Source organism: Chrysemys picta, chromosome 3 (genome assembly GCF_011386835.1).
Source record: "Chrysemys picta bellii isolate R12L10 chromosome 3, ASM1138683v2, whole genome shotgun sequence".
Lineage (NCBI taxonomy): Eukaryota > Metazoa > Chordata > Testudines > Emydidae > Chrysemys > Chrysemys picta.
Genome location: NC_088793.1, coordinates 168,936,962 through 168,961,961, shown reverse-complemented (window position 1 = coordinate 168,961,961; position 25,000 = coordinate 168,936,962). Strand labels below are relative to the sequence as shown.

General features: G+C 42.2%; 1 protein-coding gene across 2 annotated transcripts; it reads left to right on the top strand.

The window, feature by feature from the left end:
- The first annotated feature begins 299 nt into the window (after positions 1–299).
- On the top strand, positions 300–25,000 carry UTP25 (UTP25 small subunit processome component). Of its 2 annotated transcripts, XM_065589532.1 has the most exons (13): positions 300–504; positions 1,090–1,235; positions 4,308–4,347; positions 6,468–6,723; positions 7,511–7,717; positions 9,995–10,083; positions 13,331–13,741; positions 15,648–15,867; positions 17,608–17,810; positions 19,133–19,315; positions 20,748–20,860; positions 21,376–21,621; positions 24,548–25,000. In XM_065589532.1, the coding sequence occupies exons 5-13, from the start codon at positions 7,531–7,533 to the stop codon at positions 24,792–24,794; spliced, it is 1,899 nt and encodes a 632-aa protein (XP_065445604.1). In that variant the 5' UTR covers positions 300–504; positions 1,090–1,235; positions 4,308–4,347; positions 6,468–6,723; positions 7,511–7,530; the 3' UTR covers positions 24,795–25,000. The 2 variants fall into 2 exon arrangements, with proteins under 2 accessions (XP_065445604.1, XP_005301290.2); XM_005301233.4 differs by lacking the exon at positions 1,090–1,235 and having other exon boundaries at positions 325–504.

The window sequence follows — 25,000 nt, the reverse complement described above, 5'->3', positions numbered from 1 at the left end:
TTTAAAATTAAATTAAAATGCAGAGCCCCCTGGACCAGTGGCCAGGACCCAGGCAGCGTGAGTGCCACTGAAAAATCAGCTTGCGTGCCGCCTTCAGCACACGTGTCATAGGTTGCCTACCCCTGGCTTATACTTAGATACCATGGCAATGGGGCCAGGATGTAAATACCATAGACAGACAGGTACACAATCATAGACAGGGAGAGGGAACTGCTGCCCTCCAGTTTTCCACGTGCTGTAGTATAGCAGAATAACAGCCGAACCTTGCAGGAGGCCCTGAGTCAATCAATCCCCACCCACTTTGGTACTGCAGAGGGGAGCGATTTGCGAGACAGTGAGGGTTTACGGCTGACCGTAAAGCGCCAGGGACCCACGTGGGTGCGGGAAGAACAACATCGCCATGGGGAAAAGGAAACCCCCCAGGCACCCGCTGGTCGGCAGCTTGAGCAAGAAGCAGAAAAAGCATCTCAAGGAGTTTGGGGAGGAGCACCCGTTCTACGACAAGTGAGCGGGCGCGGGGGGGATGTGATCTCGTGTCCCCGCTGCCCCTTGGCAGCCCGGCCTGCGCTGGGCTCCTGGCCGTGGGACTCCCCACAGCCGCCCGTGCAGCTGGGAAACGGCCCCTTCTCCCGTCGGCTTTGCACCCGCTCTGGGAAGAGCCCCAGGGACCTTTAGCCTGATTCTCCCCCCGGCCCCGGCGCTGGGGCAGCCCATCGCTGTCAACATATGATTAGCCCGGAAAGAGCCGAGGCAGGAGTGGGCGGAGGCTGGAGGAGGCGAGCGGCTCCCTCCGCCGAGATGGGTCGGGCAGGGGCGTTGCGAAGCGGGAAGTAACAAGGTGTCAGCAGCAGCGATCGCCCCGAGCTTACACTGCACCGGCTGCTCCCGGCCGGGGCGCTCAGCCCCGCCTGCCCCCGGGAGGGTGGGAGCCGGGCGGAGAGTTGGCAGCCGGGCCCTGGGCTTCCCGGGTACACGGCGGTGCCGGAGGCTGCCGGTCGGCACGTTGTCGAGGGTGGTGGGGTTGGACGGGGCGATGCTGGGGCTGAACGGGGCCGGCTTAAAAAGATCGTGAGTCTCTCTCTGAAAAAGACGCAGCGAAACTCTCCAGCCGGGGAGCGAGTCCGACCTCGCCTTAGGAAGGCGGCGGGGGCGATTGGAGAAAGCGGATGTCTAGGAGTTGGGAGTCTCCTGTTGTGTTCCCGGCTCTGTGTGACTTTGGACAAGACACTTAACTGGTCTGAACCTCAGCTTCCCCATTGCTCGCCCACCTTTCCTAAGTGGGTTTAGATCAGTGGTTCTCAACCGGGCCCCCCGGGGGGCTGTGAGCAGGTTTCAGGGGTCCGCCAAGGGTGGCTGGCCTTAGACTTGCTAGGGGCCAGGAAAGCCGAAGTCCCACCACAGGGGACTGCAGCCCTGAGCCCCACCGCCCAGGGCCTGAGCGACTTCACTTCACAGTGCCCCCTATGGTGTGAGGGGTCCTGGGCAATTGCCCTCCTTGCTACCCCCTAACACGGGCCCTGGATTTTATATGCAGAGAAACTGTTGTTGTGGCAAGGCTGAGTCTGGAGTTGTTATAGCACGTGTGGGAGAAGGGGGGCTCAGAAAGAAAAAGTTTGAGAACCCCTGGTTTAGATCTTCACCTGACAAGTGCCTATCTATCTAGATGCAGTATTATTAAAGCTACCCCTCTCCCCCAGGTAGTACTAAACCTAATTTTTGAGTGTCCTGTGCACAGTAAGAGGCTTGGTGGGTTTAATTTAATTTTCTCCTGGTGGGGGGACCCCATTCACCCTGGCAGCATCTTGCTTCCACCACCTGCCACATCATCATAACGTGTGGAAAATTCAAAGTGGGACTTAGCTGCTCAGTGTGAATATTATGAAGTGTCACATGGAGATCAGGGGTCTTAGAAACTTGTGGGGACAGCAGGTTGTGTGGCCAGCTATGCACCTGGGGGATGTACTGAGGACTGTTGTCCCCCTAGAACCACCCTTATTCAAGTTTGAAACTGTCCCTTCAAATGTGTGCAACCATGCAGGTCTGACTGGGAGCCCATAATAGATATGTTCCTATGACTCTCTACATGTAGGGACAGGTATAGTTTGAATGTTTAGTCCAGTTTATGTACAGTAACTCCTTACTTAACGTCGTCCCGGTTAACATTGTTACGTTGCTGATGAATTAGAGAATGTGCTCGTTTAAAGTTGTGCAATGCTCTCTTATAACGTTGTTTGACTGCTGCCCACTTTGTCCACTGCTTGCAGGAAGAGCAGCTGTTGGAGCTAGCTGGTGGGGGCTTGGAACCAGGGTGGACTGGCAGCTCCCCTAAGTTCCCAGTGTGGCAGTAGCCCACCAGGCTATCAATTGCCAGGCAGTTCAGCTGTCCCTCCCCCCACTGCCCTGTGCTGCTCCTGCCCTTTGCCTTGGAACTGCTCCCAGGAGCCTCCTGCTTTTTGTGCAAAGGGGGGGGAAAGAGGGGTGCTAATGTCAGGGTGTCCCTCTCCCCCCCTACTCCTGCCCCCCGCTCCTATACCCCCTCTCCACAGAGCAGGGGACACAACGACAGGGCTCCGGACAGATGGAGCTTGCTGGCAGCAGCTGCTGTCTCAACTTGCTGATCTACTTAAAAAGGCAGTGTACTTAAAGGGGCAATGTACATCTCTCTCTCTCTCACACACACACAGGGTGTGTCTCTGTCTCTGTCTGCCATGCTGGTCTCCCCTCCCTCCATTCTTGCTGCCTTGTAGAGTGTGAGGCTACATTAACAACGTGTTAACCCTTGAGGGCTCAGCCGAGTGCTCATTTATCATTTAGCAGCAAGGTGTTCTCTGGGAAATATCCCACCCTCTGACTTCACCACCTCAACCAAGCTTCATAATCATCATTGCTGTGTACAGTATTAAATTGTTTAAAACTTATACTGTGTATGTATAATATAGTCTTTTGTCTGGCGAAAAAAATTTCTCTGGAACCTAGCCCCCCCATTTACATTAATTCTTATGGGGAAATTAGATTCACTTAACATCGTTTCACTTAAAGTAGCATTTTTCAGGAACATAACTACAATGTTAAGCAAGGAGTTACTCTCAGGTAACCCAACTGATTCATCTCATGATTAAATATAAAGATATCCTTCACTGGTATGGAATTGAATTGGTAGCCAGTATGTTATACAACATTTGGCTTTGTGCTGTACATTAGTTTTTTCTAGAGTAAAAGTGGTTCCCTACTACTTCATTGCTCCTATCTTAGTACTGTAAATGCTAGTTTGCCCCAGTTAACTTTGTTGTATAAATTTGTAAGCTGAATAATCTTGTAGTAAATTGGTGGCATATGCGTATGCTCAAATAAATTTGTTAGTCTCTAAGGTGCCACAAGTACTCCTGTTCTTTTTGGTGGCATATTGTTAATGTTTGTTAGGGAATCTGCCTGTCAGAAGCAACAGAGCAGAATGCTTGGTTATTACGGCTTTTATGAGAGACTTAATATAACAGGGTATTAACTCATCCACTGTCTGACTCTGCAACTGCCTCAGTTCCTCTCCTTCCCCAGTCACACCACCACAAACAGTGCTTTGAATTACTTTCCCCTTCTGGGGTCTGGTTCATAAACATCAAATAATAGTTTAACTCAAAGCCAAAATCACCCACATGCATTTTCAAGGCTCAGCAGTCCACTTCAACGCTCTTGGGCTCTTAACTCCCTCAAAGATTTTACTTCTCCCCCTTGTAGATAGCTCTAGCCAGAACTTTCTGTCTGGCTGGTATGGAAAGCAGGGTACCCTGTAGGAGCTTCTCTGCTCCCTTAAAGCATAAATGTGTGTCTTTCTCTCTTTTACCCTTGAATCAGTGCACCAATCCTCAGCTCCCCAGAGCTTTGAGACACTCACTCAGGACTACTCTTAGGTCTTCCCTAGCTCCTAGTTGCCCTCCTTCTGAAGGCGGCAGGCTCACTCTTCTAGGAAGCCCTACCCTGGGGGTTACCATCAGGGCTTTAGAGCGGAGCAGTGGAGCCGGAGCACAGCTCCGAAGCCCTGGTTACCATTATGTGATGTTTGGCACCTGACCCAAACTCATCACCTGGGAGATGGAGTACTAGGCACAGGTGAGGCTGAGCTCAGCTCCCCTTAAAGGCCCAGCCCATGCTGTAACATTTAGCTTTTCCTTTAAGTTGGCTTTTAATTACATTAGGACTTATTTTTGGTTCATATTTATTGTTTCCTTTCCCCCACCCTACCATTTTGTTATGTTTATGTGAAGAAACTGTCAGATAATTAAGAAAAATAAATGTCAACAATATCTTTTCAGGGTTTCTGGAAGAGAAGAAACAACTGAAATTTGTGAGCTGGTAATACATTATTACTATTTTTATAGCCCTCTTTGTATTGCTATAGATAGTCATGAAACTAATATGAAGCATTAAACGGTATAGAGCTAATTTAGATGCCAAATCTAGATTTTAATTTAAGTAAAAACCTGCTTACAGAATACTTTCAATGAAGTTAAAAAACATCCATTGGAAATAGTTCTGTTTGGTTTTACACATTTCTCTGAAAGGAGAGCCAGGAAGTGAAATTGAATAGAAACTGATGAGTCTCTTTTTGTCATCCAAGCTAAGTGTAGAATTTTTGCATCTCACCTAGCAATAATGGTGAAAAGTAAATTAAACTTTTAAAATGGAGTGTTAATAATAAGTATAATATTAAATCTGAGAGTGTCCCTTGTAACTCTTTATCTTATTAATGCCCATTATGGGGTAGGCAATTTGATTTTCATTCTCCAGTTAAACGGTATCTTTTCACTGAGTGAAGGAATTTCATTAAAGCTTGTTCCACTTCTCCAGATCTGTCTTGCTTTAATTTTGTTTTGGTCTGGAAAAGGATATCCCCTCCATCATTCCCTTTCAGATGGATGAGGAGGCTTCAAAACTTTAGGGTGGAGATTGGGTTCTTTTGCTAGTTGTTTGTTTCTTCAGCGATGGTTCATATTGTTGTTTACAGTATCTCTGCTGCCTCTCACTTCAAGGTGCCAGGAGCTGAAAAGGAAAATTTACTCTCAGCACGAAGCTTGCCAGTGTTCCTGCATAGTAATGTTGTGTTCGTAGCGCTGGCTGCAGTGTGAAATTTACATGCAGTCATAGCTAAACATTGTTACGCAGGAGCATGCTGGGCTGGTAGAGCAGACAGCAGCTAGGATTCTGACTGTTGCTTAGAGATTCAGGGTTGGCCTATCCACCGGGTTCTATACTCATTATAAGGGACTTTTTGCTGACTTAATCTTTCGGAGACCAAGTTTGCCTCGTTGAAAGTCGATGTTTCTTCAACGGGCGAAGGATCTGAGCAGTGACTTTTTACTGATTACCAAGCGAGCTAAACTGATGCAGATCTCCACTAAATCTCTTCCTATATGGGTTGCTCTTTTGAGTGTCCGGCACCAGTTTAATGGAACTCATTGGTTGTGGAGACTACAAACGTTTTGACCTCCCTCTGACCATGGCTTAGACTGACAGGGTCAAAATCTGTGTTACTGTAACTCTGGACAAGCCCATTGAGTTAAATTAGTACAGAATTAGATGAACTAGATTTCATATTTAAAAGTCCAGAGGTCAAAGTTCTGTGTCCAAGTGGCCAAACTCATCTGTTCCCAAAGAAGCTTAGTGCTCTGACGTGGTCAGAACTGTTATCTTGTACTGTGTAAACAGACTTTCCTTATAGAGATGCTCAGTGGGTTACTATTTATAAACATATTTCCTAACAAAGTTTCATTAATATGAAGCCGATCCCTATAAAGCTGAAAACAATATTGCACTCATAAGCTATGTTGTAGGTGTCTCTTACGCATAGCAATTTTTGTCTTGAAGTTTCTGATGCCAAAACTTTTAACTTCACTTTGAAGTTCTTTCAACCCCAACTGATCACAAGAAGCTATTCTTGGAGATGGAGATTTTCAAAACTACCCAGCAGATTTAGCCACACAACTTCTATTGAAATTAAGGGGAGTTATGTGGCTAAATCCGCTTTCAGAATCTCAACTGGGAGGCCTAATTTAATTGCAGGCCTTAAGGAGATGCAATGAAACTACACCTCTACCTCGATATAACGCGACCCGATATAACACGAATTCGGATATGACGCAGTAAAGCAGTGCTCCAGGGGGGCGGGGCTGTGCACTCCGGTGGATCAAAGCAAATTCGATACAACACGGTTTCACCTATAATGCGGTAAGATTTTTTGCCTCCCAAGGACAGCGTTATATCGAGGTAGAGGTGTATATAGGTCTGTTGAAGAGTAGAATCATGGAATGCAAAACTTAAAATGGGAGACCTTGGGCTGGCCACATGCATTAAATGAAAATACTGCTGCTTTGTGTATGTATACACACTAATAATTGCTATGCTGTTAGGATGCATGCTAATTAACATGCTGAAGGAATAATATGTATGTTCTGGAACACTATTTTCACATTCAGTCTGAGAATTCCGAGCACTCAAGTGCAGAAAGTGATGGAGAGAGTGAACCAGAGCAGGTCTCCGTGTATCACAAGCTACTGGCCACATTCAAGACTATTCCAGATGCCAACAATGAAGAAGATGACGAAAATGAGTCTGAAGAAGGTGATGAAAGTGATGAGGACGAAACAGGCAGTGAAGAGTCTCAGGAGGGTGAAGATGGAGATCATACAGCCGGTGAAGAAGATGAGAATGATGTGCAGGACCAGGAAGAAGGTAGTTTTTGTTTGTCTAATGTATGGGTAACAATGGCTGAATTGGCAGGTATAAACAAACCACGACATTCATTAAAGCCTCTGTATCCAAGAGTGGCTGCACTGCGCGCTGGGTTTCTGTTGGGGGGGGGGCAAAGGGGGAGCTGTTTTTGTTTGTTGCTGCTCTGGCCCTGAGGCAGTAGTAGCTTCCATGGCTCCTGCAACTCTGCGCTGAAGGGGTAGTGGCTAATGGATCTATGTAGCAGTAGATACATCAGCCCTTGGAACCCTCACGGAGCAGGGACTCTGCCAAGACACACAGAGGATGTTCCTCACCTGCACAGCAGGCACAGACCAGTCCCCTCCTCAGCACCTAGTTCTGCTTCTGCCACAGAAGAGAGGGCAGGATTTGCCTCTAGAGGAGAACATTTTTGAAATGGAAGGAAACCTCCTTTACAAGGAGAGAGCCTCATTTGCAAGGTTGGTTAGTGAAGAGTTCTAGTAAAGAGGTGGCAGCTTTACAAAATTGTAGCTATTTAAAACAGCATTGTTGTTTGGCAGCTAAAACACCCATCTGCAAAGATATTGTTTAAAATAATCCCTTGGGCATCAGTGACCATTATGCAGCATTTGGCATATGAGCCTTTGTTACTGTAAAACACAAACCGGTTCTGTGTTTGGATAGAATATTGGGAAAAATAACCAGTAGCTAAAATAATACCTGGAAGCTAACCAGCAAGAGTCAGGTGTCCCTGTAGACTGACTCTTTTCAGAGAACATAATCCATTTCTCTCTTCAATAATTCACAGCTAAAGACACAGCAGAGCAGATGCTTGGCCAGGAGCAAGCCGATGGAGCAGATACCTCTAGTGACCCAAAACATGGAGCAAGTGAAGAGTTCACCGATGTGAAACATGAATCTGAATTTAGCCTGGAAACCAATTTCATGGACGAGGAGAGTGGTGATTACAATGCAGATGAGAGGGAGAGTAGCTCTTCTGTCATGGTTTCAGAAGGTAAAATACACTGTTTGCGTAGTGAGCTCTCTCTAGTCCGGCTCCTGTAGTTTGACAGTTTACACTTGTTTACAATAGCCACACGCGGCAAGACTGCAAATTCCTAAAGGCATGCTGTCTAGCCTTTGAATTCTTATGTTACATTCCTGTTATGAGGACTTGTAAGCCAGTTGTGTCTATGTAAGCTCACCTGGTAATGTGGATAGACAAATTTGTCTTCAGATTCGGGAATCTATTTATTCTCCCGTTAACAATGATGTGATTGTGACTCCTGGTAGGAGAGAACAGGGTCTTGAATTTACCCACACACATACTATGAATGAAAAGCCCATCTCCCAAGCTAACCAAAACAAAACTAGACTGAAGTTTAAGAACGTAGACGCTGTCTGTACTCAACTTCTAAATTTCAAGAAACAGAGGCTGAGATTCTTACTCCCGCTGTGGCCCCTCTACACCAAGATAAAGGGCCAGAGTGGTGTAAAGTGCCCTAAAAGCCCTGTATCTAGCTGGAGGAGGATTCACTTGGCACAAGCAAGTCAGAAGACAGCCATAAGGCTGACTTCTGAGCAACCGCTCACAAGCTCTGGGGTAACAGACGTGCCAGGAGTGTACTCTGGAGATTCTGGGCAGTGCTGCAGCCCATAGGCGAACCCTGGGAGGCTGCTGTAACTTAGATGTGCTGTTTGTACTGGCTAAGTTATGACAGGGGCTCTGCAGCCCAGGAACGGTAACGCACAAAGACACCAAAGCCTTCACATCTGTGAGTTCTGTGCTGTGCTTGTTCGTGATACAGCTGAGAATCTCTCCCTAAACATTAAATCAAACTGGGATGTGCCACCCAAACTCCAGTGTTTGAATCACACCGCCGTGCGAAATACAAATAACGGTGTGCAGTGATGTGTATGGCCTTTCCGTGATAAAGTAACATACCGCACATTGGCGTTTGCAGAATTTCTGTTCACGTTTCATGCTATCTGGTTTTGATATTAGATGGCATAATTTAAAAGAGAGAAATTATATTTGCAGCATCCCTGGTGACACTGGCTTGTCGGTTTACAACAGCAGCTGATATTAAATCTGGGATGCAATTTGGTTATTGCTACATTAGGGTGGATGCATCAAAGGGCCACGCGATGGGAAAAACTGTTCATTCTTGTTACCCTGGGGAATATTGCTTATGTTGTGGGCATTGCATTTTAATAGGAACTACCAGCTTTTCAAATTCATACTTGGCACAGTGGTATTGTTCAGCCTATAAACAATGTTTCTTTTCTTTGTGACATTGTGGACTGGAAGCTGCTTTTCAGCCTGTGGTAAAAGAGGCGAAACTGGGTCCTCTAGAACAACAGATATGGGTGCATTAGTCAGGGAGCAAATTTCTGTCCTTATCCAGCACTGACTTCCTGAAAATGGTGGTAATCATTCACTTTCCCTGGGCCAACCAATGCTGGAACCAGTATAAACAGTAACAAATCAGAGAGGCTGTCTTACTTTAAAGTAATATCCTCTTCAGTTTCATTGCTGGGAAGATATGCACAGCACTGCCACAATTTAGAAAACCCCATGAGTTTTGAGCGCTGGATAACCTCAAGACATTGGCACTAGGATTCTCTCTAGTAGGCATTTTTCCTTATGAAATGAGCAGTCCTATGTGATGCAATTATTATCAGGGCCTGATTTTTCAAAAAGCTATGCCTATGATTGTACATGCTGTAGTGTATGGACAGCTACCTGATCTGCTTTTGCAATTACTTGCCTAAATTAATTGAAAATCAGGCCTTTAAAGATTTCAGAAGCAGTTTGGGAGTGTGGGAGAGATTAGACTAATCCATCTTCACCACCTTTTAGGGAAATTAAGCAAATACGAAAATTCTATTTCAGAAAGTTTTTCTCCTATAACTAGAACGGTATTGACATACTTGATCAAAAGCACCCTATCCCAGGCAGAGCTTTCTATGAAAAAGAAAATGGGCTCGTTATTTTTCTTGCAAGATGTGAGATACAAAGTGATGTGCAACAGTATTGTCCCTGTCACACGTGTCTTGCAGTTGAAGCTCCACGGGGTTTCCAGCGTGGTGCTATTTTTTTATGTTTTGTTTATATACAGAGTATTTGACATTCTGCAGACGTGAAATGTCTCATCCCTCCAAGTGCTGTAAAATCATTTGCTTTAGCAACTGAGTTACCTGGTTCAAATATCATGTATGACTCAACTTGCAAATCAGTTCAGAAATTTGATTCCAGTTTTAATAAGAATAGCTTTTGTTTTTTAAATAGATCCATTTAAGCAACATATGAACAAAGAACTGGAAGAAAAAGAAATAGGAAACATTTCAGCACGTTCTAAAAATACAATTCAGCTGAAGGTAATGATGTGTTTGTTTCCCTATCATGAGCTTATAAAAGTGCCTGCATTAAATGAAATGGATGTTTAGCTTACATTAGTCCTTTTGTATGCTTTACTATTCCAAAATTCCAGTATCTGCACTGAAATAGATTCTGAATACTTATTACTGTTGGAACTCTTGTCAACATTCAGTCAGACTGCATTGTTGTTTAGATTTTTCTTTTTGCCTAGTTCAAAACTGGAGTCAAAATTTAAGCTTAGACCTTCAACTGGAGTAAATGGGAGCCACTGAGGATCTGGCCCTTATGGTCTAATCTGCACTATTGAAATTAGTAGACAGTTTGTTGACTTTTGGTAGGATTAGTCCCGCAAGGCCTGATTCTGAGAGGAGGCAAGCACCTCCTGTGATATGCTGGGCACCTGAACACTTAATAATAATATATGGAGATATACCTATCTCATAGAGCTGGAAGGGACCCCGAAAGGTCATCGAGTCCAGCCCCCTGCCTCCACTAGCAGGACCAAGTACTGATTTTGCCCCAGATCCCTAAGTGGCCCCCTCAAGGATTGAACTCAGAACCCTGGGTTTAGCAGGCCAATGCTCAAACCACTGAGCTATCCCTCCCTTGTTGTTACCACAGGGATCATTCATCCAGTCAGACACCTTGATGTTACTTTATAGATTTAAGACCAGAAGGCACCATCTAGTCTAACCTCCTGAAAACTTGGACTTGTTCAGGATTTGAATCTAGGATCTCTTGTATCTAAAGCAAGACTCCTACCCTACACCAACGAGCCACACTTAATAGATCTGCTCTTCGATCTACTTGTTCAAATACAGTCATTTGTCACTAAGGGTTCTGTTCTCGGGGTGGGGGTGGGGCGGGCAGGGGGAGAGTTAAAGATGCCCAGCACATGTAACATCTTGGATAAATTATCCAAGAGGTAACCTGCAGCTGTCAACTCTGTCCTCCCCGTAGTTTTAGAAAACCTGGTAATGAATAGGAATCAAAGCTGGATAGTTGGAAAATACTTTTAGGAAATGAATATCATTTTTTATTACTTGGATTGCCATAGCGTTCAAAATCTGCTAGATACTTTCCAAACATCGATACCGTCCTTGCCTAGAAGGGTATGCAATCTATTTTAGATTTTAAATTGATGGTCCGTCTCATTTGTCATCTTGCTCAACAATTTACATTAGTTTTGTACTCCTAGTAGTGACTAACTACTAGTCCTAAAATGAACCACATGAGATACATCTTGATATTCATGTCATAGGACTACTGTAGCCTATTACTCATTTCCATGACATGCTGCTTCTAGTGGCATGTAGATTACATCACCATGAAAACAGTTTTTTTTTAAATATATATATTAAAAAAAAAAAACCCTGTTTTCATGGTGATGTAATGTAATATACACACACACCCAGAGAGAGAGAGAGCACACAGTTATTCAACATGAGGTAGATTGATTTTTAAATCACTGATTTTAATCAACAAGCAAGAAATCTTGGTTTGAATAATCAATTTTAATCTTGTTTTGCATTGATTCTCATGAATTGGTATAATTTGATACCTTTTTTTGGTAGTAAAAGAATATACTCTATCTATACACATTTATTTAAGCAATTACATAGCTTAACAGATCTGAATAGATTCTTAATTTTTACATTTGTATTATGTTAGAAAGTGGTGAATGATCAATTTCTTATTCAGTAGATTAATTTTTTTATTCATGATTTGTGTCAAGCTGCATTTGAATGGAAATTGGAATTTAGTTTAAAAATCTACAAAACAGTATTTTAAAATTGTTTTTTATTAGTTAAGTAATTAAAACTACCTTAAAAGTTCTGGATGCATAAATTAAAAAAACGAAGTTTATCAAAACATGTTTTGCATTTTACACTACCTGACTTAGTAAAGAAAAGAAGTATATCTGTAGTTAATGAATTGAACTGACTATTTCTGGTCACCATATCCTTGACAACTTTAGAATTAATAGATCGCCACTCACACCTTATTTTTTTATTCATATTCTGCTTTTTCTAGTTTAATAAACTGAAATAAAGAAAATATTCTCTCTGCACTTGCAGAAGAGGCTACTGCAGTCAAAAATTGGACTGAACATTTTGTCAAACTGTCGTTCGGGTGCTTGGACAGGATCACCAGATCAATGTCTTTTAAACTTTGGCAACAAAAATGTACTGCTTGAATATTATTTTTTCTTTAATTTAAATTATTTTAATAGATTATAGTGAATTTAGGTTGTAACATAAATTGTCATCATTTCAAATAGGTTTCTTATACAGAAAAATTACTTAATTTGCATTAAAAATGCAATTTCCTTCTTTGTTTCTTTTAAATAATGTATTTTTATCCACCTGATACATTGGCTTACCCTCATTTAGGCTGGAGTCTGATGTTTAATGGGAATCTTACAGCAGGCCATGATTTTATTTGTTGAAGAGTGGCCATAGGTAAAGACATGGAACAAATACAGAGGCGATATGTAAACTGATGCATGATGTACATTGGTAAATTGCGTGCAAGTGAGAACAAAGAAGGGTGTAACTTACGTGGTGAGAGGCTAGAAAAAGCTAGAGCCTTATTTAACTTGCCCCTGCTAATTGTTTCCTTCGTTGCATTCATCACTTCTGGCCTTTCAGAATGTAAATCACACTAGCTTATGCTTCCTGGTTAAACTCTCTAAGACACAGCAACTAACATGTAATTTACATCACCTCTGAATCTGGTCCTTGAGCTTAAAAAAGTGCTTACATGAATTATCTTATTTTTCATATGGTAAAGAAAGTAAATGGTATGTTTACACCATGGAGACTATATCAGCATTGCTATGTTGGCATAGCCCCATAGTACATGCAGACTACACTGACAGAAGGAGTTTTCTTGCAAATATAGGAACACCACCTCCCCAAGCAAAGTTAGCTATGTTGATGGAAATCCACTTCCATCAGCATAAGCTACATCTACATAGAGGATTTTGTTGGCATAGCTACATTGGTCAGAGGTGTGGTTTTTTTTCACCCCCAACCGAAGTAACTTTGCTAATAAAACCTTTTAATGTAGACTAAACCTGAGCCATTGTGTGTTGAAGGAAGAATGGTTATTAATTTGTATCATTTTTGAAAGGCTAGTGTTTCATATATGTTATTAAAATAACTGCTATATCAATGTATATTTTTAGCTGTATGGTGCTAAGTAATATCACGTTTGATTTTCTTTTTCTTTCTTTTTTTCCAGTGGCCAACGTTGGGCCAGTTAGTTTTTTCTTCTTCGTTACAGCAGCCGAGAACTTTTAAGCCAGATAAAGAAGCTGATTTGAAACGGCTTCATCTTCACAAGACTTTAGAATCCACCTGGACAAAAGTGAACAGCCAGTTCTTATCCACACTGACTAAACAGAACAAACACCCATTTACTCTGTTACAAAAGGAACTCTTTTGTATTATGAATCGGTACAAAGACTTGTTCTACCCAGAAAGAACTGCTTTAGGGAATGGGGAAGAAGTGCGTCATGCTTACTGTCTGCATGCAGTGAATCACGTCCTGAAGGCAAATGCCCAGGTTCTCAGCAATAATGCCAAACGAAGAGATCAGAAACCAGCAGTTGATAATGATGATTTCAGGGACCAAGGACTCACTAGACCTAAGGTGGGAGGACTCCATTAGCATCATCTTTTGTTGGGTAATTGACCCTCCATGCAATTGTCATAATAGTTTATCCTGGCATCATCCACTAGCTCTTTATATCTTGTGACATGTTCCCAATTTTTGTCTTTTCACACTGGCTGATCGTGTTGTCTTGAAGCTGTCTATAAGCAGCAAGGGCAAATTGTCTGGGAAAAGGGCTAACTTCAGTTTGCACATTTTGCAGGCAGACTAATTCCAGGACACCTGCTCTGTTGGAAGAGTTTTTCTGGTGCCGTAACAGATTGATGTGTGTCTCCTTCCTTGTTAAAAGAAGAACAGGAGGACTTGTGGCACCTTAGAGACTAACAAATTTATTAGAGCATAAGCTTTCGTGGACTACAGCCCACTTCTTCGGATGCGGGCTGTAGTCCACGAAAGCTCATGCTCTAATAAATTTGTTAGTCTCTAAGGTGCCACAAGTACTCCTGTTCTTCTTTTTGCGGATACAGACTAACACGGCTGCTACTCTGAATCCTTCCTTGTTCTTATTCCATTCCTGCTACACTAGCAAATAAAGAGCCTCCATATCTCCCTTTAAAACTTACACTGTTGCTGCAGTTGGAGGTCAACATCTATACAGACTGCCCCAGAAAATCACTTGCTGCCCTTAGGATCAGTGGAGATGGTTCAGTGTAGTCACTACTCTTCAGCCAAAGCCTTATGAGTTCCCACTCCCTTCCCCCTGTTTCTCAAGGTCTACTGTCATTGTGGGTCACGCTTTGCTTCAGACTTCTTTGTATCTGGTGCAGCATAACTTGGGACCAAAATTCCTCTGCTGTTATTACATAACTCTGTTGCTATGTCAACTAACAATCAGCAGGGATCTATCTGTATTGGCTCTAGGGGATCCAGTCCCATCAGATTCTAATCAGGCCACTTTTCCCTTTCATTGGTGATGAGGCCCAGATTAGAGCTGTCCTGCAATCAAATTATGTTCTTGATGGGGAACATGTCACTAAGCCACCATAAACTGATTGATGGACAGCTGGATGCAGTTTGCACTGATTTGTCACTAGAAGTGTAAGTGGCCTAGTTTAAAAGTTCCAGTGTTGGCTGGTCATGGTACATTGTGGACTGATCACCTTTTAAAAACATCTGGTTTGGGTTTTTTTCTTCTATCTGTTTATTTAGATATTAATATTTAGGTATTTTGAGGTTTTTTTTACTAGAACCAAACTTGGATCCAAATACAGCACCAAGTCCAAGCAGCTGTGTAGAGGCTACTCCAGCCATTTGTGTGCGGGGCTTTGCTAGCTTGTGTGGGGAGAATAGAAGGATCTTCAGAGTGGCAAATCCTCTGGTGCCAGTGGCCCGTGTCTTGTCCATGCCCTGCATGCTAATGACCAGAGTTCCCTTTGCAGAGCTGAGCTCCAGGCCACGGTTGGGGGTAAGCCCCCGGGCATCCAGCCCCATCCATTGTACAGCAGAACTTCACAGGTTCCACTTCCAACGGTTCCTCTTTGCCCACAGAAAAGGGGGCTACATTTACTCATTGCATTTCTAGTTCCAGCTGAGTCACTTATAGCTGACTTGCAATAAGGTGTTTGGAAGCCGGCAGCTAAGGCCTATTTTAGTGGAAGTGCATTTTGAAGCACTTCACTGAGCCAGCTTCAGGACCCAATCATATCTGTTCAGTCAGGCTTTCATTACTCAGGCACAAACCTCTAGCTTGGAGTTTGTTTGCAAGGGACCTATATTTCCTTTAATCCAGATGGCATAGTAATGGGTACTATGCGTAATAATAAATAAAATTCAGGCCTTTTTGTATTTTTTGTGCTTCATGGGGTGATGTGCATTCCCTTCTTTTCTAGAGAAGACATTGTTACCGAGGGAAGTTATCCTTTTGTAATTGTGTTGGTCCATACAGGTGCTGATAGTAGTGCCCTTCCGTGAATCTGCCTTACGGGTGGTGCAGATTTTCATCAGCCTCCTTGAGTCAGGGAGTAAAAAACAAATAGATGTAAGTAACAAAAGGCGCTTCAAAGGGGAGTTTGGTTCTGATCCAGATGAGAAACCTCCCAACCTGAAAAGACCTGAAGATTATGAAGCTGTGTTTGCAGGCAACATTGATGACCATTTCAGGATAGGTAATAAAATCAATATTTTATCAATATTTTAGTTCTAAAAATTAAAGAGCAGGGATACAGTTTTGCTAAATGACTTAGGAGTCTAATTTCTGTTGACTTCCAATGAAACTTAGGCTCCTAAGTGCTTAAATCACTCTTGAAAATGCAGTTTAGGTATTCTTGAAAATTTCATCCCAGGTCAAGATTCTTTTTTGGTAAAGTAACATTATGAAATCTTTTTCTGCTTCTTGGTTAAGATCAAGTTTAATATAATTTTTGAAACCCAGTGTATCTTTTATTGGAGCTGGGGGGAATCCACATTGCAATTGAGAAAGGATGGACTTGGTATAATGGACCTCTTCCGCCTCTAATGACTATAGTTTCTCCTGATTGTTTTTAAAGCAGTTTGTTTGCACTGAAGTTATTAATCAGTAATGGCCTGAGGAAAATTAGAAATTCTGTAATGAGCAAAGCAATTTTCTACTATATTGCATTTGTTTTCCAGCAGAGTTTTCATGCATGCAAAGGATGGGCAGTGAGTATGAATACTAGTTGAGCAGAAAATGTCAAGACTGTTTAATAAATTGAAATTTCATGCTGGCTTGGTAGCTTGGTATGCAGAGAATTAGCTTGTGGCTTGATGCCACGAGGAGTAGGTGGCTGTTCAAACTTATCTAGACAGAGAAGAAGAGGCTCTTAAAATTATTGTCCCTTGAAAGATAAATTTGCCTTCAAAGATATTTGATAATGTCGTGGGAAATGTAAGCATTTGCCCCTCTTCACCAGTGAATAGCTGTGATTTACTGAGAGTTACACTGCTTTCTGCGTCGAAATCACTCTCTTCAACATCCCATCCCCATGCAAAAACCTGTCTGATTCACCTACTACTGTGAAGAAATGCACATCTGAATAGAGAGGAAATCGTCATCTGTCATCTTGCAGCAGCATTATGATGGCATCCATCACCATGTTTTCTAGGCACTAAAATCCTTTTTAGTTTGGATTAGGGAATGCATTTTAAACTCTACTAGTTCATTATTATTTTTAATATTTTAAAAAAATATTTGTCAATGTTTGTGTTACATTAAATTGTAATTCTGTCTTGTGTGTTTATGCCCTCTGGTAGCTTATTTCATTGGCTTGATTTCCAGTTAGGAGTTTTTAAAATTATTTTTATTTAACCAAAACATACAAAAGATGAAACCCTGGCCCTGTTGAAGTCAGTGGGAGTTTTGCCACTAAATCAGGAATTCTACCCCAAGTGTCTAACTTGGGCACAGAAAGCTGTGGGCCCAAATACCATCAATGATGTAGTCATGACCTGGATAACTAACTCATCACTTTATTTTTGTACACAAGAAACATTACCTAGGTCAGCCCAGCATGCCTGATATACCATGCTAGTGTAGAACCAGTGTCCATAAAGTTACTCCAAACTGGCATTGATGGAATTGAGAGCAGAATGGGTCATCCTGCCTTTTTGAAGGAGGGGAGTGTTGTGTTTTTAGTAACCTATGGATCTGTGAATGGTATTGATATATTTTTAAAGGTGCTCCATCCAATCCTCCTTGGACAGAGTAAGATAATGATTACAACAAGATTTAAAGGAGAAGGATATAAGCTGTAGGGGTTGGGGAGATGGAGAGGGAATTGTGGTTTTTTTTCATTGCATGACCCTTTGGGGTGGGGGAAAAGGAAATACAGTGATCAAAAAGTCAAACATACCAAGAAAATACTGCTGTTTTGTTTTTTATTGGACAGGGGTTGCTATTCTTCAAAAGAGTATGCGATTATATGCACCATTTTACTCTTCTGATATCATCATTGCCTCTCCCCTTGGCTTGAGGACCATTATTGGGGCAGAGGGGGAGAAGAAGAGAGATTTTGATTTCCTCTCATCGATAGAAATTCTTATAATTGATCAAGCAGATGTTTACCTAATGCAGAATTGGGAGCATATTCTGGTAGGTTTTTTTCACCCCATTTTACTTTATTTGTTTGACATGCTATACTATGTCTAACTAGTGATATAATTCATCCCCAGCAATAAACTCTGTCAAATTTTCATTCTCTCTCTCTCTGTGCCTTCCACTTAATAATGTTTCATCTCACTAACATTTTCCCATTATAAAAGTAATCTTGTCCTGGAATGACAGATGCATGCTGAAGTCTGCTAGGCCTATAACACTCCTTGGATTTCAGTAATACTCAGCACTTTTACTCTGTAGGTCTCAGTATTTGGCATTTCTGTAGCACATTTTATCTAAAGTTCTGTGAAGACGTTCACAACTGTTGATTAAATCTTGGAACAACCCTATGAGGAAGATAACAGGGATTGCTTCACCCAGTTCTGGGAGGGAACATAGCAGCTGTATGACAGCTTACAATAACATTATACAACATTTCAGGTCAGAAAATAAAGTAGAATACAGTATCTGATTGTAACGATGTGTAGAACTTGGAAAGGAAGTTGCTTTCTGCCTGCCTTGGAATTTGGCTTAGGTGGGTTAGCATCCCGACAGTTGCCGAATTTAGGTAATTTATAAACACTCCTTGAATTACTACTTAAAATGTTAGCTCTGTATCTTTCAGGAAAAAAAATACATTGTTCACTGTATTAAAACAAAGCAGATTTCCATGAGACTGCTGGATTGAAACACCCTACTAAGGTGTCCAGGTATAAATTCCTGAGATTTAAGAAGCACTGTTAACGCGGCGCTTTCAGAAGCGAGCTTGGAGAGTGTCTTTTTTTAAGTAACATGTCCCAGGGGAAAAAAAGCATAAAACTGAATATTAACAGAAATGCATTCATTGATACCAATCCGGAAGTTTCTCTGAGTGAAATTCACTGATGTGGCACATAAGCCTGGTGCTGTCTCCTCTGCCCAGGGATGAATTCACCATCTATGTTCATAACTGTCACTAAGTGCTATGCGGGTTCCACTTTGGCTTTATTGATTAGGTCTAGACTTTCTGGAACTGGCCCCACATGGGGAAGAAATCAGGAGCTGGGACCATACCAAGACTGAAATCTATCTCACTTTAAGCTTCTAAAGTCTGAAGAGCTAATGACTTTTAATTAAGTCCTGTAGAAAGAAATCTAGTAAATTACTGTTCATCTGATGAGTGAGCTGGATCCAGAAAGCTGTGTTTTGGGAGCCTGCTAGTCTGTTATGCTGTCGGCTGACTTGTTCATTTCCACTCGCTTTCACAGTGCAGTTAACTTACTTGCCAAGTGTGCATTCGTAGTCTAAGGTTACATACATCCGTTTCTCTCTGTTTAAAGCACCTGATGAACCACCTCAACCTCCTTCCTTTGGAGTCCCATGGTGTAGATTTTTCACGAGTGCGCATGCTGAATCTGAATAACTGGTCAAAGTATTATCGTCAAACGCTACTGTTTAGTGCTCTTCAAGATCCCCAGATTAACTCTATCTTCAATAAGAACTGCTTCAATTACAGAGGGCAGGTGAGTTCATGGACAGGCCGATAACTATCTTAGATTTTGTAGGTAACAGGGTAACAGGATCAGCTGCTTCCTACGTGTCCTCTTGTGGCCAGGGTGGCTTTGCTGCACCCTACCTCAGTTTCCCCTCTTGATTCCTCAGTCTAACTCCCCCGCACTCTCATCCCCCCCCCCTGCCCTTCCCCCCTCTCCCCAAGCATCTTTAATGAGTCTGGTGGCAGCCCTTCTTTGGGTTTGGTTTTATGAACATAAAGTTCAAAATAAACACAAGTTCTTCTACCCCATCTTAAGCTGGGCCCAGCCCCGCATCCCTGAGGTATTGCCTCTTATGGTTCTCTGAGCCTCTGGAGAAGACACAAGGTTGATCCTGCCTTCTTTGTCTTCTCTCCAAAAGGAAAACTAAACCTACAGCTGGGAGTTTCTGCTCAACCACAACTCCCTACCTTATGGACCACTGCAGGAGACTCTCTCATCCTGCAGCTTCCCTCTGCAGATCATCCCCTGAGCCCCTTCGGCTATCAATGGACCTCTGTTTTTCTGGCCTCCTCAGAGGCCAGGCCTGATTTAGTCACTTGGCTGTCAGTCAGGTGACAGTTCAGTTTCTTCATTGTGGAGGCCAATAATCTGCCATCACAGTGGACTGTGACCTATCTCCCTTTAGAAGGGCCAGCCACCCTCTGACAAGATGACATGTTAATCTTCAACGTGAAGAAACAGCAACAGAAATTCTTATTGTTTGTGCATGTGCCAATAGTTCATATAACGCACATCAATTTTTAATCTACAGACTGTTGCCTTAAGCGACCATTCTTATCCCCAGAGATTCCATTGTAATTTTATTTGATCTATTAGATTTTTTTTTAATGTAATGTGTTTATTATGGCAGTGCCTAAGAGCCAGCCAAAGGACCCCATTGTGCTAGGCACTGTGCAAACAGAGTTGTTGTGGAGATTCCTGAGGTGACAAAGTTTCAGGTCAAATTTTAGGGTTTGGTTTTGTATTGAATCTTATAAACCTTGCTATTAATAGAGGGTGTTGATTGTTTTTGGGGGGTGGAGGGTGTTTCAATGGAATTTTTGTTTACAAGTTACATTCCCTCTAACTTGCTTGCAAGCCAGACACTGCAGCATTGCACTAATCCATGAGAACCCAAAAGTGAAAATGACCAGATGATTGTCCAAGATGAGCAAAAGGCATACAGAAAGCAGTGTGTTAGTTCCCACTCCCCTATCCTCCTAGAAGCATGTCATGTATAGTTACTCAGATACTGTGTGGAAGTAGTGCTGGCAGTAGTTCTCTATTGACTTGTTCAAAACAGCCTCGTTTGTTGCCTGAAGGAGTATGTCATTAGCTGAAAACTGATTAGAATGTGAAGGCTTTTTAAATGCCGTTTATGTTTCACTGCTTCTCTAACTGTTTGACTTACCTCCTGCAGGTAGCTGTAAGGAACGTACCCTCGATTGGCTCCATTAGCCGTGTTGTGGTACAGCTTCCTCATGTCTTCCGAAGGCTGGAAGCTGAAAGTTCTATTTCTGTAATGGATGCAAGGTAACCTGTCACCCAAACCATTCTGCTATGCCCCAGTGTCTGCAGCTTCAAATGTGCTTAGTCCAATATAATGCACTCTATGCCCCACAGGGCTGGTGTGCCTAAAAAGAATGAGATAGTAATAAGTGCTCTTACTGCTCATCAGATGTGGGTTAGACACAGAACAGTCAAATAAATGAACTGGTACTTTCCTCTCCCCTAGTCCTCTCTCCCCCTCCCCATTTTTCTTTTAAAGATTACAATCAACATCATAGAACCCTTGCACTGATGTACCTTTGTGTTTAGCCCTTCTCAAGTCTGGAAACCTTGGTCAGTGTAAAGATTTTCTTGACTGTGACACAGAATAATAATGTTTGGAGGTTATGTGGGGGGGGAGGTGTTGGTGTGATTCTTTTTTCTTCGTTTTGTAAGGGTTCCTCCCCCCACCCAACCACCATTCTTAAGAAAGCTCATTTACATGTTGGAAAGATGAATATTGACTCAGGATAATATTGATGTGCATTTTCTTAACCCAGGTTTCAGTTCTTCATTGACAAAGTTTTGCCTGAGTATCGTGATGCAATCATGTCACATACACTTGTTTACATTCCATCGTATTTCGACTATGTGCGTCTTCGAAATTACTTCAAGAAGGAAGAGCTGAATTTTACACACATCTGTGAATACACCAAAAAATCCGGTATCTCCAGAGCAAGACAATTCTTCCTCAAAGGAGAGAAGCAGTTCTTAATTTTCACTGAACGCTTCCACTTTTACAAAAGGTAAGCCATGGGCCAGATTCTGCTTTGAGATGCACATATGGAAATCTGAAAGCAAAGTCTGGCCCTGTGGGAACATGCTAGCCTCAAACTAGCAGTAACGGATGAGTGGTGGTGGTCTGGTTCGTGAACCAATGTAACCTGTTTGGGGAATCCTTCTAAGATTGAAGTAGGAGCCTCATGAAAGATTAACACAGACAAAAATTGCAAGTATCCCCCTAAATATTTAATAATACATTAAATAATGTATAGGGCTCAATGCTGGGAGTTGGTAAATGCACCCAACTCCCACTGACATCTGCAGGAACACAACACCATCCAGAATTGGCCTAATAGTACCTTTCATCACAGTCTGCATCTGTGTTGGGATAATTCCTTTCACCTCTGGAAAGGAAGATGGAATTTGTTCCATGACAGCAGCACTACTTAAGAGAGTTTTTAGGGGGCCATAATAAGTTTTCTACTTGAAACTGTTTGTGAAATTTAATTAGGCAACCTGAAATTACAAAAGTGGGATTCTGCTAGGAGCCCAGAGGCTGATGAAACTGACCTTGCGTAAAAGTTATAGGATCCTTATTGAGCACGTCAGGGTCAGGATCTCTGCTATATTACATTCAGAAGAGCACCTACAGCTGCTCAGTGCTCTCCAGCATTGCCTCAGGAAGAATGTCCCCACATGAATCTCCAGTCTCTGTACAGCAGGATGTAGACTAGCTTGAAAATCTCATCTTATAAAAAGGCTGTGAAAACATAAGGTTTATGCCCATAAATTGACCTGAAACACTCACGTCCCGTATACTTTGAATTTTACAGTATCACAGAGCCATCTCTTCGGCATCCATCATCTGAGTATAAGGGTCTTGCTATTTTGAGTAATATAGATCATACAGCAGACTGTGTTGGGTTTTTTGTTGTTGGTCTGAGCATTCTCTCTCCCTCTCCTCCCACCAACTCTAGCTTTCTTGCCCCTTTAGAATATAGCTTTTGTGGTTAAACCCATATTCTAAGGGTACGTCTAGACTACCTGCCATATCGGCGGGTAGCGATCGATTTATCGTGGATCGATATATCATGTCTCGTTAAGACATGATATATCGATCCCCGAACGCGCTCCCCGTCAACTCCGGAACTCCACCGGAGCGAGCGGCAGTAGCGGAGTCAACGGGGGAGCCGCGGCCGTCAATCCCGCGCCGTGAGGACCCAAGGTAAATCGATCCAAGATACTTCAACTACACTATTCACATAGCTGAAGTTGCGTATCTTAGATCGATCCACCCCCTAGTGTAGACCAGCCCCAAGTAACGCTCTTGAAATGGTGATACTTAGCATTTTAGGGGCCAAATTGAACAGAGGTGGAGTTGACTTACATCAAGGTCAGAATTTGACCCTCCATCTTTAAAGTGCTTTACAACTATTCACTCATTCTCTGTAAGTTCCCTGTGTGGCAGAGAGATAGCGATTAATATTTATATTTTGCACATTTGGGAAACTGAGGCAGGGAGGTTAAAGGACTTGCCCAAGGCCCCCTGAAGGAAATTCTAGCAGAGCCAGGTTTAGAACTCTAGAGTTTCCGGTTCTCAAGTCCTCTGTTGGGTGCAAACCATATCGTGACTCTTACAGCCTGTAGAGTGCTTAGGCTGGCAGTGTGACAGCTTCCCAAAGTGACTCTTTTTGGGTTTTAATATATACATTTGGATATTTCAGTTGGTTTCTTCTCCCTTCCTCTCCACAGTAGTCTAGGAAAAAGCATTAAAACTAAGTTAATGCTGTATTTTAAAGAAGGGGGGAAAAAAAGTCCAGATGTGTAACTGAGAAATCAAGGCCATTCAGAAAACGTGCTTTGTCCTGACTACAGCTGATTTTTTTTTTTTTTTTTTTTTTGATGGAATAGTTTTCTGTTGAAAAATGCTACTTAATCTAAACCTTCCTGTGCTACATTTGATATCAATTTTGATGAAATTTTCAATGGAAAAAAGTAAAAATGTTTTCCATTAATTTCATTTAACTTTCATTGTATTGAAATATATAATACATTTATTATTATATATATTTTATTACATACATAACTGCATAATATTGGTCAAAATAAAACATTTTGATGATTCTGAATCAGTTTTAATTTTCTTTTTGCATGACATTTCGGTTATTCGTTCTAATTCAGAACAAATCTTTTTTTGAAATGTTGGAATTTTCTGTGGAACAGAAATCCCAGTTCTTAACCAGTTTTTGTTCTGACTAGCACATACATAAGATTGTTCCAAGACTCCAACAGTCTTTTGGATGTTGTTACATCCTTGGACGTAGTAAAAGCATTTTAAGCGATCAGACACTTAAACTAGTCGACATGAAACTCCTCTGGTAATTCCTAATGTATTGCAAAGTGGGATTTGGATTTTATTTCAGTGATGCATGTGTGTGTATGTGAGGGGAGACAGAGCCAAAAAAACCCTATTATCTAAATGTAAGCCCGTAGCCAGAAAAGGGAGCTATATGAGTGGATTTGTACAACCCCATTGAATTGAATTGCACTGGTTTAATTTGGACACCACTGGGGCACACTGCCCACGTTACTGTATTAGGGTTAAATCCAAAGAGTTTGAGTTCAGTGGGAGTTGATGGCGCTCAGCACTTTTCAGGAGGTGCCCAATACCTAGCAGGATCAAGCTCTTCATTCTGCTTCTGTTTAAGTCAATGGCAAGACTCCCAGACATCAGTGGATGTAGCATTGGACTTACAGAGCTCGATCATGGAAGAGCCTGAGTGCACTTAACTCCAACTGAAGTCAGGGAATTGGGAGAGCTCAGAGCCTCAAAGGATTGAGTCCTTAATTTACTATGTAACTTTCATAAGTGGACAGTGTAAATGGAGCGTTTCTGCAGTCAGATTGCAGAATACCAGATTGTGACCATGGTATTTTTCTCTCATTCAGATACCTAATAAGGGGCATCAGAAACCTCATTTTCTATGAGTTACCGACCTACCCCCATTTCTACAGCGAGGTTTGTAATATGCTGACGGCCACAGCCAGTGGAGAGGAAGCTACTTGGACTTGTACTGTTCTCTATTCAAAGTATGATGCTCAGAAGTTGGCTGCTGTGGTCGGTGTAGATCGTGCTGCTCAAATGCTTCAGTCGAAGAAAAACGTGCACCTTTTTGTTACTGGAGAAAATGAATGAACAAAGTCATGGACCGAGACTCTTATTGTATGGACTTGGATCTTTTTGTCTAACATGCACTTTGATGCTGTTTTTTAAAAAGTGTTTGGGGGAGGAAAAGATGTATCAAAAATATTTTGTTGGAATTTGTTTTACAGGGTTAATTTGTATATTTAAATACTCCCACTTAAGCCAATGAGGGAAGTAAAAGGTGCCATTTAAGCAAA